Source organism: Aspergillus ambiguus (assembly GCF_047715705.1).
Source record: "Aspergillus ambiguus strain CBS 117.58 unplaced genomic scaffold BDV59scaffold_2, whole genome shotgun sequence".
NCBI classification, from domain to species: Eukaryota; Fungi; Ascomycota; class Eurotiomycetes; order Eurotiales; family Aspergillaceae; genus Aspergillus; species Aspergillus ambiguus.
This window is the reverse complement of record NW_027395515.1, coordinates 150,842-165,184: the sequence shown is the minus strand read 5'-3', so window position 1 is coordinate 165,184 and position 14,343 is coordinate 150,842. Positions and strand designations below refer to the sequence as shown.

The 14,343-nt window shown below is 61.1% G+C and overlaps 6 protein-coding genes across 6 annotated transcripts; 4 read left to right on the top strand and 2 right to left on the bottom strand.

Moving 5' to 3' along the window:
- Window positions 1-283: 283 nt before the first annotated feature.
- nfr1 (putative AIF-like mitochondrial oxidoreductase (Nfrl)) lies at window positions 284-2,035 on the top strand (the record flags this gene model as incomplete). The annotated part of the gene is made up of 3 exons (XM_073692994.1): window positions 284-503; window positions 568-757; window positions 805-2,035. 3 exons carry the CDS (start codon window positions 284-286, stop codon window positions 2,033-2,035), a joined length of 1,641 nt encoding a protein of 546 aa, XP_073552206.1.
- Window positions 2,036-2,130: 95 nt separating this feature from the next.
- Window positions 2,131-3,692, bottom strand: BDV59DRAFT_44921 (DNA-directed RNA polymerase I subunit RPA43). The gene has a single exon (XM_073696418.1). The coding sequence runs from the start codon at window positions 3,515-3,517 to the stop codon at window positions 2,225-2,227; it is 1,293 nt and encodes a 430-aa protein (XP_073552205.1). The 5' UTR covers window positions 3,518-3,692; the 3' UTR covers window positions 2,131-2,224.
- Window positions 3,621-5,120, top strand: BDV59DRAFT_167741 (J domain-containing protein). The gene is made up of 2 exons (XM_073687965.1): window positions 3,621-3,843; window positions 3,900-5,120. The coding sequence occupies exons 1-2, from the start codon at window positions 3,631-3,633 to the stop codon at window positions 4,938-4,940; spliced, it is 1,254 nt and encodes a 417-aa protein (XP_073552204.1). The 5' UTR covers window positions 3,621-3,630; the 3' UTR covers window positions 4,941-5,120.
- Window positions 5,121-5,301: 181 nt separating this feature from the next.
- On the top strand, window positions 5,302-6,976 carry BDV59DRAFT_167739 (uncharacterized protein). Its single transcript, XM_073687964.1, has 2 exons — window positions 5,302-6,238; window positions 6,300-6,976. Exons 1-2 carry the CDS (start codon window positions 5,817-5,819, stop codon window positions 6,685-6,687), a joined length of 810 nt encoding a protein of 269 aa, XP_073552203.1. The 5' UTR covers window positions 5,302-5,816; the 3' UTR covers window positions 6,688-6,976.
- A 38-nt stretch (window positions 6,977-7,014) lies between these two features.
- BDV59DRAFT_167738 (putative Ran-binding protein (RanBP10)) lies at window positions 7,015-9,893 on the top strand. Its single transcript, XM_073687963.1, has 4 exons — window positions 7,015-8,605; window positions 8,668-8,914; window positions 8,966-9,490; window positions 9,555-9,893. The coding sequence occupies exons 1-4, from the start codon at window positions 7,394-7,396 to the stop codon at window positions 9,695-9,697; spliced, it is 2,127 nt and encodes a 708-aa protein (XP_073552202.1). The 5' UTR covers window positions 7,015-7,393; the 3' UTR covers window positions 9,698-9,893.
- Window positions 9,894-13,109: 3,216 nt separating this feature from the next.
- Window positions 13,110-14,309, bottom strand: BDV59DRAFT_197732 (protein-lysine N-methyltransferase; the record flags this gene model as incomplete). Its single annotated transcript, XM_073692993.1, has 4 exons — window positions 13,110-13,234; window positions 13,291-13,426; window positions 13,479-14,015; window positions 14,082-14,309. 4 exons carry the CDS (start codon window positions 14,307-14,309, stop codon window positions 13,110-13,112), a joined length of 1,026 nt encoding a protein of 341 aa, XP_073552201.1.
- Between the last annotated feature and the right edge of the window lie 34 nt (window positions 14,310-14,343).

The window sequence follows — 14,343 nt, the reverse complement described above, 5'->3', positions numbered from 1 at the left end:
GACCGCTCGTGGGCTGATCTCCTCATCGTCGGGTATCTCCCGCTCCCCGCGCTGTCGCTGTGGTTGTCGCCATTCCACCGCCTGCTCCTGCGCCTGTTGTATTCATCCATCGCCCACCTCTGTAATCCAATCGCATTCCCCTTCATTGAGGTCTTCGTCGTGCTGCTCTTCGCAGTCTCCTAGAGCCCCTGTCTCCAAACATATCGGATACTCCTCCCGCTGGGTTCCAGCCCGTCCTTTCTCCTCCACGTCAACTTGTAACTTTTCTTCACCATCTTCCAAAATGGCCGAGTACCGTCTTAAAGACATCGCGTCCTTGTCGGACATCAAGGACATGGATAAAGTCGAGTGTGAGGTCGAGGGCGTCCAGGATGGTAAAGTTCTCCTCGTCAAATACGACGGCCAGGTCCACGCCATCAGCCCCAGATGCACTCATTACGGCGCTCCGTTGAAAAACGGCGTCGTGGCTCCCGACGGCAGGATCACCTGTCCCTGGCATGGAGGTAGGTCTTGGTCTTCTGTAGTGGGATTTGCGAAAACATGGAGCCAATACTGATCGTATCGCAGCCTGTTTTAACATCTATACCGGTGACGTTGAGGACGCTCCCGCGCCCAATGCTCTGAAAACGTTCGACGTCGCCGAGAAGAACGGCGCCGTCTACATCAAAGGGGACGAGGCTGCGATCAAGTCTGGTCAGAGGGATCCAGCCATCAAGTGCAGCGCGACTTCCGCGGAGAAGGTCGTCGTCATTGGAGGGTATGTTTCGTCATTCCACTCCATGCCAATCCGCTAACAACGCACAGTGGCAGCGGTACATTTGGTGTCGTGCAGGCCCTTCGGGAGATGAAATACCCCGGCGCCATCACGGTCATCTCACGCGAGCCGAACCTGATCATCGACCGGACGAAGCTGTCCAAGGCGCTCATCGCCGACGCAAGCAAGATCGAATGGCGCCCGCGGGAATGGTACGCCAATGCCGCAATTGATCTCGTCTCCGACGAGGTCACCGCCGTCGACTTCAACAACAAGACCGTCGCTACCAAGTCCGGCACGTCGCTCCCCTACACCAAGCTCGTCCTGGCCACCGGCGGCGTCCCGCGCACCCTACCGCTGGACGGCTTCAAGAACCTGGGCAACATCTTCGTCTTGCGGACCATCCCCGACGTCCAGAACATCCTCGCCGCCGTCGGCGACAAGAACAAGAACATCGTCGTCATCGGCAGCTCCTTCATCGGCATGGAGGTCGGCAACGCCCTGGCCAAGGAGAACAACGTCACCATCGTCGGCATGGAATCCGCCCCCATGGAGCGCGTCCTGGGCGCGCAAGTCGGCCGCATCGTCCAGCGCAATCTGGAGAAGGCTGGCGTGAACTTCAAACTTGAGGCCGGCGTCGCCAAGGCCACGCCGTCCTCCACAGACCCAGGCTCTGTCGGCGCCGTGCACCTGAAAGATGGCACGGTCCTCCCCGCCGACCTGGTCATCCTCGGTGTCGGTGTGCGCCCCGCGACGGACTTCCTCCAGGAGAGCCGCGCCGTGCAGCTCGAGAAGGACGGTTCCCTCCGCACGGACGAACACTTCGCCGTGCCGGGTCTCGACGCCGTCTTCGCCATTGGCGATATCGCGACGTACCCGTACCACGGGCCCGGCGCGGACGGTGCCCTCACCCGCATCGAGCATTGGAACGTCGCGCAGAATATGGGCCGCGCGGTCGCACGCTCCATTGTCCATCCGTCCGCGCGCCCCAAGGCGTTTATCCCCATCTTCTGGTCTGCCGTCGGCGCCCAGATGCGCTATTGTGGGAACACCCCCAACGGATGGGATGATCTGGTGCTGCATGGAGAGCCTGAGAATGCCAAGTTTGCCGCGTACTATTGCAAGGGAGATACGGTCGTGGCGGTGGCTACCATGGGCATGGATCCCATCATGGTCAAGTGTGCGGAGCTGATGCGGAGGAAGAATATGCCTTCCAAGAGTCAGATCCAGGGGGGCATGGATGTGTTGAAGGTTGGTGTGCCTGACGCGGTTAAGATGTAGACCTCATCCTGGATGTCCAGATAGGTATAGGAATAACGTCCATGTACCTAGCAAAATGCGCTATCAGTATCAAACAGCAAAATACAGACGGTAAACATTTTATTCTCCTAACGCCCAGCATGAACATGAACATGTAATATATAACAGAAGGGTAGCGTCTATGTAGATGAGAAACAAATGCGAGATCGACTATTTCTCCTTCTTCGACTTCGACTTCTTGGACTTCTTCTCCTTCTCCTTCTCCTGCTTCGGCTCCTTGGTCTTGCTAGGGCTCTCCACCGGCGGCGCCTCAGAAACAGGAACAGGTGTAGCGCTGCTGGCCGGACGAGGAGTCGCAACCGAAGTCACCACGCCGTTGCGCTCATCCTCGAGAACCTTCGCCTCCTCCTCCGGCGACAGCATCGTCCCCTCGATACTGATAAACCCACGCTCACGCTCAGACCCCGGGATGACGTCGATATCGACGACGCGGAAGCGCACCGTGCCACGCACCCGATGCCCCGACACCGACTGGAAGTAGCCCTCGGCGACGGCGTCGTCGTCCGCCCCATCCCCGCCGGCACCGGCACCGGCACCGGCCTGGTCCTCCGCGGCCAGCGTGTCCGAGAGCGGGTTAGCGTCCGAGGCCAGCGACACCGGGTAGAAGTGTTCCTTGTCCGGGTTGAACGAGGCGGACGGCGCGACGTCGCCGTCCTCGTCCTCGGTGCGGGCGCGGTCGTCTTCTTCGTCCGTGGCGGCGGCGGCGGCGGCAGCGGCCTCCTCGCCCGGCGGAACCCACCGCCAGGTCGAGGGCAGTCGCTTCCGCTCAATCCCCACCGAGAACAGATTCAGCACCACGGCGCCCAGGAACCCTTCCGACTGCACGTTCACCCAGCCCTCGAGGATCTGCCCGCGCTGCGGCCGGAACACCAGGAACGTCGCCGTCAGGTACACGTACAGCACGCCGTACTCGCCGGAGGTCTTGGCGAGAGTCAGCGGCTGCGGGTTGGGGTCTTGCGGGTCGGCGGCTGTGGACGACGATGGCGGCGTGCTGGATATCGAGGCGTTGGAATAGGCCAGGACGATGCCCTGCAGGGGCGGGTAGTAGGTCAGGAGGAGGGGCGAGAGATGCTCCGCCAGCAGCGACGCCAGGGCGTGCGTGGGGGAGATGGAGATGGGCGAGAGAGGGAGGTAGAGCGTCGCGGTGGTGAGGGCGTACGGCGAGTCGGGAGTGGTTGGCGAGGGTTTGGAGATGGAGGCCGTGGCGGGAGCCTTGGACTTGGACTGTGACTGGGAGGGCTCCTTTTCCTTGCTCTTGGACTTCTTCTTGGACTTCTTGTCGAGTGAGCTGGGCTCGTCGCCGGTGGACTCGTGCTTCCGCTTCTTTTTGGACGGCGACGAAGAGGATGCGTCTTTCGTCTTGTGCTTGCGCTTGCGCTCCTTTTCGGACTCAGGGGCCGTCGGAACGGGGCGCGAGTCGATGTCCATTTCGTCGACGGCCATGGTGGGTTGGGTTTGGAGGCGCAATTGGCGCTCGATGTGGTGGATGTCGAGATGGGACTTTTTTTTTCTTTCTACTTTTTAACTTCATTTTTTCCATTCTGCTGGGGTGGAGAATGCGGAAGGCGGTGGGGCAGGCGGTCAGGGCGGACCCGCCGAATAGTATCGAGATGGACAACAATCAACCAACTTGCATCATCCTTCCTCTGACAGATCGTGCATTGGAGTGTGATTCTCGGTGGACTCGTGTCTGGCGCTGGGGACGAAAGTGGCATATCTCTGTCATGGCGTCGATACTGTCTTTTATGGGCTGGGCTGTCCTCCCCAACGTGAGTCCGACTCTCTCTCTCGATCAAACCATGCGGCTGGCTGACCCCTGGAGTAGTATGCGACCTCGATCGTCCAGAACATCTACTATGGGATCACGATCCGCGCGGGGGATCCGCGGCCACAACCACCGTCGCCCCGGTATGCGCGGCATCGGCGACGCATCTTCATCCTGGTGGTGACGAGCTATCTGCTCTACACGCTCTACGAGGCCTTCCACCGGGTGCAGGTGGAGGGGGATTTCTACCGCGCGCTGGGGGTCTCGCCGCTGGCCGACGACCGGACGATCAAGTCCCGATTCCGACGACTGGCGGCGCAGCACCACCCGGATAAGATCACGCCGGGCGACGCAGGCGGCCCGTCCGACGACTACTTTGTGTACTTGAAACTGGCGCAGGATACGCTGCTGGACCCGGCGCGGCGCTTCGCGTACGACCGGTTCGGACCGGAGATGAACGGCTGGGGCGACCGCAAGACCATGCAGGGGTTTGTGGTGGCCGGGCTGCAGCGGACGCTGCCGCAGTACGTGGGCGGCTTCGTGATGATCGTCGTGTTGAACTTTGTGTGGTGGTCGCAGTGGGGGCGCTACTGGCGGTTTTTCACCTTCGCCGCGCTGCTGACGCTGGAATTGGCGCTGGTCACGCACCCGCGGGCGCTCTTCTTCCCCGCGTCGTATCTTCCCCCGGGCCTCCGCGCCTGGTTGGGCATCTCCATGCAGTCGAGCTTCTATCTCCTGCCGTTCCAGATGTTGACGCTGGCGCGGCGGTTCTCGGTGACGCTGCATATCTTCATCTCGCAGCTGACGCCGCCGGGGATGGGGAATGTGGCGGCGGCGGGGGCGCCGGGGGAGCGACTGCGGCCGCAGACGATGCAGCAGCTGGGGCAGTTGGTGCAGCTGGCGCGGACGACGGATGGGGAGGCGACCCGGCTGCTGCAATTGGGACTGGCGCCGTTTCGGGGGGACCGGGAGGGGACGGCGATGCTGCGGAAGGGCATGAAGGAGGGATTGGTGTTGAGTAGTGTTCGGGCGAGTGGGGAGGTGCAACAGGCGGTGGCGGAGGTGCAGGCGCGGCGGGAACGGGAGAAGAAGGGGATGTAGATATGTGATTTCGTCGCTAGTAGATTAGTCTATTCTACCTAGTTGGTTGATGTATCATTGGTAGGGCTCCGCCATGGCTAGGATTTCCGAAGACGGAAATCCCTCCCTAGGTATGGCGGAGGACCCGATGAGTGTAGATGAGCGACCTAATGCATCAAGTACTCCGAGTGTACTCAAGCGAAGTATACGAGGCGATAGCCTAGTACCTAATACCTCCTAGGTACCTGGGGATCCAGACTAGATATACTAGGTAGTCGGTACCTCCTCGTACCTCCTCCGTACGCAGTATATGTACAGTACATGTAATACGATACGGCTGAGTCAGCTCCGGATAGTTCAGCGTCTCCAGATTGTTTGTCGCCGTAAATTATTCGCAGCAGACGAGACCACACACTCTGACCGTCGACAATGACCGCATCCCTTCTTTCTTCTCTCGTCACCACCTCCTTTCCCCATCCCTCTCCCTCTCCCTCTCCCTCTTCCTTCTCACCACCACCCCCTCTACACCTCCTTCTCACCACCACCACCACTCCTCCATCTCTCCACCTCGACATCCACTGCATCACCGGACTATGTCACCCTTCCAGCTCCGTCAGACTTTTGCCTCGCCTTGACCTTCCGATCCCCTGAACGCCCACCCTCCACGTCCATCCTCCACCCGTCCGATCCGCCCCCGTCCCCATCGGCTCTCTTCTGCATCCTCCCAACCTCAACGCCATCGTCTACCTCATCGACTTCATCCAACTCCTCCACCGGACAACCGTCCCTCCACCGACGTCCACCCGACCCTCCCTCGCCCGACACCTCGTCCTCCCGGGATCGGATCTCTCCCTCAAACCCGAAATTAAATATATACCTGCCATTCATCACTCCATCATGCCGGCGTCCGGTTCCAACGCCTCCACCAACGGTCGCTCCAACCGCCCCGGCGCTTCCAAGAACATCGTCGTGCTGAAACTGAGCCCAGCCCTGCTCGGTCAGTTCGCTCCTCCCTCGCCAGAGGCCAAGGACAAGAAGAAGAATATCCCCACCATCAAAAAAGACTCTCCCGACGACTCCCCGGCCAAGGAGAAGGAACCCTCCTCCCCAGCCTCCTCGGCGGATCCTCAGGTCCCACCTTCATCGGCGGACAATGCCTCCGATGCTGCGTCTACGCCCGCGGCCGGGACCTCCACGGCCGATACCCCTCGCCGGAAGGGTCTCCCAGGCCCCAAGCCGGGAGTGAAGAGAGGCCTGAGCCAGGGGGAGTCCTACCCGAGACCCCGGGGCAAGCCGGGCCCGAAAAAGAAGCCCAGACTGTGCGTGAACTGCATCTTGCTTTTCTTTCGTCTTCAGTGGAGCGTCAACTAACTTGCCTAGTGATGATGGCACCGTCGATACGGCCAAATTCGTCAACTCCCACCGGCTCGGCCCCAAGGCCAACACCGGGGCGATCAATGCCGGCCTGCGGGCCCTTGACCGCTCGGGAGCACCCTGCCGGAAGTGGGAGCGGAAGCCTCTGCAGTTGAAGAGCTTTACCGGAGTGATGTGGCAACTCCCGGCCTGGCGCGCTCCCAAGCCCCTGAAGGCCGAGGAGACCGGCGAGGCGAAGGAGGGGGTGCTGGAGACGGGCGACAGCGACAGTAAGGCCAACCAGAGTGCCAGCGGTGTCCCCAGCGAGAAGAGCAATTCGGGGGATGGAGACCTCACCCCGGCGCCGCCGACGCTGGGGGAGGCGTCGTCCCCGGCCATCGCCATGACGGCGTAGAGGGGAGCGTTTATATTGCCATTCGTGTATATTATTGACTTGTATTGGGTTATTGGTTATTTGGTTATTTGGTTATTGGTCTATGGGTCTATGGGTTATCGGTATTCTGGCGATCACCGCGTGGCTGATCCTGGGCAGATTTGGAATTTGGGAATGGGCGTATGGATGATGGGTATGAATTTGCACTGGATGTATCAATAGGAGGGAAGAATAGAACGAAGTATGCAAAGTCTGCAAAGGATGCCATACGATCTATCTCTCATATACTCCAGGTCTCTATCGATCGGACGAGGTCCCTGGGTAATACTGGAAGAGGGGAAGGCACTCCCCGCAGCCACATTCTCTTCGTCAGCCCATCGTCTCTCGTGACTCTCTTCCCCCTCCGTCGTACATACATCTCGGTCTTCTCGTCACACGAACCTCTCTGTCCCTACTCGAAGCCTTCAGGAGATTCCATCTCTGACTCTATCTCTCCTCGCCGGTCAGCTTCTCTGGACTAAACCGAGGCGGTGGCTGGGGCTGTCCACGACGACGTGGTGACCGTCCGTTTACGGAAATCCTCTCCGTCACCAGAACGAACACCAGCATATCGACGCCTGGCCTCCACCAAGAAAACATCTTCATCCACCCAGAATCCCGTCAAACCCCAAATGGTGGAGTTCTCCGTCGTCTGCTCCGAGTTTCCCCCCTTCGCCTGACCAGAACCATGGCCGATGCGCCGATTCCCCCTTCCGGTGGAGCACGAGCTACTACTACGACTACTGCTGCTGCTGCTGCTGCTCCTCCGGCGACTTCTTCCACTCCGTTGCCTCCTCTATCCACCTCCTTCTCCTCCGCCCCCAGCATCTCTTCCATTCCTCGTCGCTCCTCCTACGCCTCCGTTCTCTCCGGTTCCGCTCTCTCGCCGCCTCCCAATCCTCGTCCGCTTTCCCATCTCCTCGCCTCGTCCGCCACCGCTTCCTATCCCCCGCCTTTTCACCCCGACGCTCATGCCGACATGCAGATGAGCTCCCCTTGGAGGTCCTCCGCTGGCGATGCCCTGCCGCCCTACTCCCGCAAATACGCCAGCTTTCCCCGCACCGATCCTTTCTTCCAGAATCCCGGTAGCTTTACCGACGCCACCGCCTCGACCGCCTCCTTCACCCCGTCCTATCTCCGCAACTCCCGATACATCTCCCGTCTGGACGCCGCCCAACGAGCCAAACAGGCCTCGCAGCGCGATGCCTTCTCCTCCTCCGTCGCCTCCAACCCGCTCTCCACCTCCTCCAGCCAAGCGAGCCTGCCTCGCATCGCTCCCTCCCACCGGGGCATGACCTATGATATCATCGAAAGGGAAGCCCCCGGCGACGACGACCACCTCCTCCCCCTGCCGTCCCGCTGGAACGACTCCGACAAGTACTCCGGCCTCGAGCTCACCAACTCGGGCCTGGAGGTCCGCTACACCGGCGCCGTCAACAAGCACGACCACGAGGCCGCCGCCGTCCGAGCCGACAACCCCATGCCCCCGCAATGTGGCATCTACTACTTCGAGATCACCATCCTGTCCAAGCCCAAGGAGGGCATGATCGGCATCGGCTTCTCCAGTAACAAGGCCGCCGTCGACCGACTCCCCGGGTGGGAGCAGGAATCCTGGGCCTATCACGGCGATGACGGGAAGTCCTTCTTTGGCGAAAGTCAGGGCCAGGGCCGCCAGTACGGCCCGACCTTTGGCGCCAACGACACCGTCGGCTGTGGTGTGAACTTCTCCACCGGCTGTGCCTTTTTCACCAAGAACGGCGTCTTCCTGGGGAACGCTTTCCGGGAACTGCGAAACCTCAAGGTGTACCCGTCCGTCGGCATGAAGAAACAGCCCCCGGTGCATTTGGCTGCCAACTTCGGTCAGCAGCCGTTCATGTTTGATATCGATGGTATGGTCAAGGTAAGAAACCCCTGACAGCGATTTTTTTTTCCCCGCTGGTAGCCTAACGGACGGGTTCGTAGAAAGAGAAATTCTCCATCCATTCGGAGATCTGCGCCACCAGCACGGCGAGCCTCCAACCGCCGCTGGACGAGTCGGCTCTGCTGCAGGAGCTGGTCGCGCAGTTCTTGGCCCATGATGGCTACGTCGGGACCGCTCGGGCGTTTGCTGAAGAGGTGGCGGCCGAAGCGGCTGCTTTGGAGAGTGGCCCGAAGGAACCGCTGAAGAAGTACGAAGTGGAGGAGGATGTCGAGGCGATCAACCGACAGAGTATGTTCCTTTTCTACCTCAGTCCGGCGCCATCCTTGCTAACCCCCGCAGAAATCCGAGCCGCGATCCTCGACGGCGAGATTGACAAGGCCCTGAAATATACCAACGCCTACTACGCGAACGTGCTGCAAACCTTCCCGCATATCCACTTCAAGCTCCGATGCCGCAAGTTCCTGGAGATGATGCGACGGTGCAATGAGCTCTCTGCGGCGACGGCGACGAAGAAGCCCGTCAAGTCGTCCAACGGGCTGTCGGATGGCAGCGCCGTGTTCGATTCCGAGATGGAGCTCGACGAACAACTCCACAACGGGGCGGAGAGCTGGGAGACCGACAACATGGACATGGAGGAGCCCGAATCCTCCACCAAGTTCCACGAGCTTCTGACGGAAGCCGTACAGTATGGGCAGCAGTTACGATTAGACTACCCGGGCGATGAGCAGGGCGGTGACAGGCAGATGTTGGAGGACATCTTCTCGCTGGTGGCGTACCCGGATGCGAAACGGTCGGTGCATGGACATTACCTGGACCCGGCGGGACGCATTGCCGTTGCCGAGGAGCTGAACTCGGCCATCTTAGGTATGTTCTGTCCCTTCGGCCCCTTCAGCTGGCTTGGCCTGGGATGGTTCGCTAACGCAAGCAGTGTCTCTGGGCAAATCGTCGTCGGCCGCCTTGGAGCGGCTATACCAACAGACGGAAGTGTTAGTCAACGAGATCAGCGAAGAAGGCGGCGCCGGGGCGTTTATTAATGTACGCAATGATTTTCTGCTTGGATCTAGCAACTAGCATTGATGTTGAGGTTGCGGGGGAAGACGGGCCTTTCACCTCTTGCACTGTCGTTTTTTTTTTTTTGGCCATTCCCTTCTCGTTCCTTTCTTTGACACAGCAGCATGGGTTCGTATGGGTTATTAGTGATGTCGAATATTGGTTTTCCCTTGGTGTATCTACGGGCGTATGTACGGATGAATATATCTCTACCTACAGGACCTACCTTCGTACACTCGTAGTTAGTATATTGTATCGGGTACTGCCGGCTGACGGCGGCCTTTCTCCGCTTCTCCGCCTTCCCTGTTGGTCATGTGGTCTTCCACCTCGATGTTGTTCATCTCACCTCATCTTACGGAATACACCGATCTGATCCTTGATATCACCGACCCTCTCTCCTCTCTCGCGGTATTTCCGCTGTATATCCGCGGTATATACATATCCCCTGGGTCATATGGGGTCGACCAGAGAACCGCCAAATTAAAAGTCCCGGCCTGTGGCTCCACCAACCGAAATCATCCCAGGCGCTCATCCGCCGCCTTATTACTCGCTCCATCAAGGGATGCTTCCTCCATCTTCCCTCCACTTTGGGGAAAAGTCGCATTCTGATCCCAGCGATGGAATCTGCTTCCCATAATCCGGCCCCGGGTGCCCACCTTCCCTACATTCCTACCCACTCGGCCGCCTCCACTGCGCTCCGCTGTTGCTGTGGTCGAGAGGACTGCGCATTCCTGCATCATAACAATGTTGCCCTTGAGGGCCTCGAGAAGGACCTCGCAACCGCCGCCCGGTTGGGTCAGGTACGTTCCGTTCCTTTACCGTTGGGAGCCTCTTGGTGTCCTGTCCCCTTGATCTCCGTCCATACTCCGTCGTCTCCTTGGGCAGTGATGTACACACACTACATGTAACTCTACTTTGTGTACACTGTTTAGCGTTCGGGCTCTGGAATCTGGCCGCCCCTCTCTGTCACCGCACGGAGACGCCTTCCTTACTCTTTGTATGGCTGTTTGCCTGTCTCCCCCGAATCCCACCGCGCCGTCGCCGTCATGGCCACCGCTGATGCCTCCTCCATGAACTTCTCCTCGCTGACCTTTGCCCTGCAGGCTCTCCTCCACCGCCATGAATCCTACATGGCCGAGGCGGAGGAAGACCGCCATCACCTGCTCACCAACATCGAGAACCTGGAGCGCGAAAAGCGCCAGGTCCAGGAAGAGAACGCCCGCATCATCGAAGAGAACCGCGGCTTGCTCGTGCAGCTGGAGGAGCTGAACCGCGCCGTCGCCGACTCGGACTCCCGCGCCAAGTCCCTCGCCGCGAGCCTCGAAAGCACGGAGGCCGAACTCCGCAAGGTCTCCGCCGCCGCCGCCCGCGCCGCCGACCTCGAGGCCCAGCTGGCCCGCATGGAAACGGACCAGTCCCGCCTGCAGGAGTCGTTGCAGTCCGCCCAGGAGGGCTCCCGCTCTGCCGTTCAGCGCTGGAAGCAGGCCGAGTCGACCCTCCGCAGTCTGCACGACCAGGTCGATCAGATCGAGAAGGAGGCCCGCGAGGAGCGCGAGCGCCATGCGGACCTGGTCCAGCGCATGGAGCGGAGACGTGCCGTCGAGCGGGAGCTGGACGGCGCCGCGGGCCGGCTCAAGGGCGCGGCCGCGGCGCAGGAGTTGAGCAGGAACTCCGGCGGCACGGTCGTCTCCCGCTTTGTCCGCGATATTCTGCAGGACAATGCCAACCTGCAGATGGGGATCGTGGAGCTGCGGGAGATGCTGGAGAGCTCGAATATGGAGGTGCAGAGTCTGCGCGATCAGATCTTGTCCCACCAACCGCTGGCGTCGACGGGGGAGGGCGACGAGCCGGCGCGGCAACTGGAGTCGTCGACGACGCTGTGTCAGGAACTGGAGTCGCACGAGTCGCGCCGCGTGTCCCAGGAGTTCCATATCCATCATCATTACCACACCCCGCCTGTGCCCGTCGGCTTGAGGAAGGAGAAGCCCACGGCTCTGCGCCGGTCGAGGAAGAGGCGTTCGTTGGGGAATTCCACCCTGCACTCGGCGGCGTCGGGGACGCCCTCGTCGCGGAAGTCGAGACATCGCTCTCAGTCTTCGGCGTCTTCCACCTCCACCATCCTGTCCCAGACGTCCGTGTCGATCCCGCCGCCGTCGCGCCCTTGGTCGCTTCAGTCGCCGGGGGCGGACTCGATCGCCAGCTCGCCCCAGTCGGCGTACCGCATGTCGTCGATCTTCGACCGGGTCGAGCGTGGGTTTGAATCGTCCCGCGCCACCAGCCCGGAGAGTACGGTATTTTTGTCCCCCGCGCGGGCCGGCCGGCTCAAGAGCCCGGTCTTCGACGGTGGCTTTCAATCCTTTGAGGCTCGACTGTCCTCTGACGCGGCCGAGGATGACCACGATGAGTTTGTGGATTATCATGAGTACGGCGATCCTGACGAGGGGACGGTCCAGTCTGTCATCCCCGAGGAGGGAGAGGACGCTTCTTCCCTGCCGTGCGCCGCATCGGAGCGGGCCTGTTCGCCGGCCCCGAATGATGAAGACGACGTCTTTGCTACACCGTACCGCCCGAAGCGCAGGGCGTCTCACGAAAGTCTGTTCTCCGTCGCGGGGATGGACATCCACACCCCCAGCCATCACCCGTCCCGCATGAGTGACCTGACGTCTCCCTTGTGCGTGCGGACTCCCCGCCGCATCTTGTCGTCTGGCTCCGAAGGCTTCTCCGTCCCGGTCATTGCCACCACCCCCGTCACTGCTGACCGCGAGCCTTCGAAGCTCGATCAATCGCCCCGGTCCCTCCTTGCTTCCATGGCCGCGAGCTCCGGCCCAGATTCCCCCGCGCCTTCCACGCACAGCGACCACTCCGACGCGACCGTCATCATGTCTCGCACCGCGTCTCTGGGCCGTCGGGTTGGCGGGTGGGTGCGCGGTCGCTGGGGGACCGCTCCGACGCCGTCTGATAGCCCTGTGCGGCCGTCAACCCGAGACTCGGCCTCGTCCGCATCGTCGGTGTCGTCGAAGTCGACCGCCTCAACTACGAAAACGAAGACGCAGGCCAGCTCCAGCCTGCGCTTTCGCTATCCCGGCGTGAACCAGAGCGGCCCTATTATGGGCCTGCGGCCGCCGGCTCGCGCTCCGGCTCGAGTTCACGCGGAGAACGTCGACGAGGGTCTACTGCGGGAAAGTCTGGAGGAATGACTCTCGAGGGGTTTGGCTTTTGGGCTGACGGTGGCGTCTGTCCTGGAGACACTCGTTGCGTGATATGATATACGGCTTACCTTCTTTGCATGTTTTCCTTTGTTGATGACCGCCTGACGATGGTGCATACTTCATTCCTTCGCGGCGTCTTGGTCCTTACTCGTGATACCCTGGTGCGCCGTGTTCCTGTTCTATAATACATGACATAATACAAGAGAAGGCTACAGGTGTAGTCGTCATTCCTGGGAATGTGTGATCCGATACATGGCAATCGGGATCAGGTGCGAGTGGAAGAATCCCGTCTGCTCCTGCGGCGGCGGCGATGTGTAGTCGATGCGCTCTGTCTTCAGCTGGTTGTTTCCTACGGGGGTCAGCATCAGCGACCAGCCTCCAACCTTGATGTAGACCACGACTCACCACAGGCATCCAGGAACGCCTGGAAGGTATCCTGGTTGCGGAGCGTAGCGGCAATGACGAACTGCTTGATCCGGTGCGTCGTGAAGAGCGTGCGTATCGTCTGGACGAGCAACGGCACCAGGTCCGTGTCGTAGATCTATCGTCGTCAGTTCCCGGCGTATCGCCTCTCCGCATGCATCGTCACCTACCAGATCCGCCCCCAGGGCCACATCAAACTCCTCCCGGTCGTCTCCCAGCGCGGTCCCCCACTCCCAAATCCCCGCCTCAAACACCCCTCCGCCGTCATCCCTCGCAGCCACCCCGTTCCGCCGCGCAGAGTCCTCCATACACTCCACCAGCGCGGCCTCCCGGTCCGTCGCCATCACCCGCCTCGCCCCCAGATGCTTCGCACACAGCAGCGACACGAACCCGGTCCCCGCCCCCAGCTCCACCACCCGCCGTCCCTCCACCAGCGCCCGCCCGCCCTCCGTCGTCGCCAGATACGTCCCGAGGTGCAGCGCCGCCTCCCACGTGCGGAACCCCGTCGTACCGCCCGCGAGGATCAGCCCGCGGCTTTCGCAGGTGACGATCGTGCGGGGAGCGTCGCCGTCGCCGTCATCGGGGCCCGGCGCTGCCGTCGGCGCCGTGTACCGGATATAGGTGAGCTGCTGGGCGTGGCGGATCGGGTCCGGTTTGGGGTGGAGGATCAGCGCGGTCCATTTTTCGAGCAGCGCGGAGCTGATTTCCTTATTTTTGAAAACGCTGGTTAGGCCTGCTCAGGCATGCGGCGTGTGACAGTGTGGTGTTCATACTTCCTCCTCCGGGTCGCGGATCGCCCCTTCCATCCGGCCGAGGAGCATCTTCAGCACCCGGGTTTGGTACGGGATGGGCGGCTGCGGCCAGACGCGGGCGTCGTCGAACATGCGGTCGTAGAGGGCCGACTGCACGGCGGGGATGAGGAGGGTGCGCGCGGGCGGGACGGCGAGGAGGGCGGGGTCGAGGTGTTCGCTATACTGGCGGGCGAGAAGGTCGATGGACATAATGGGAGAGGGTTGGTGTAGATGATTGTTAGTA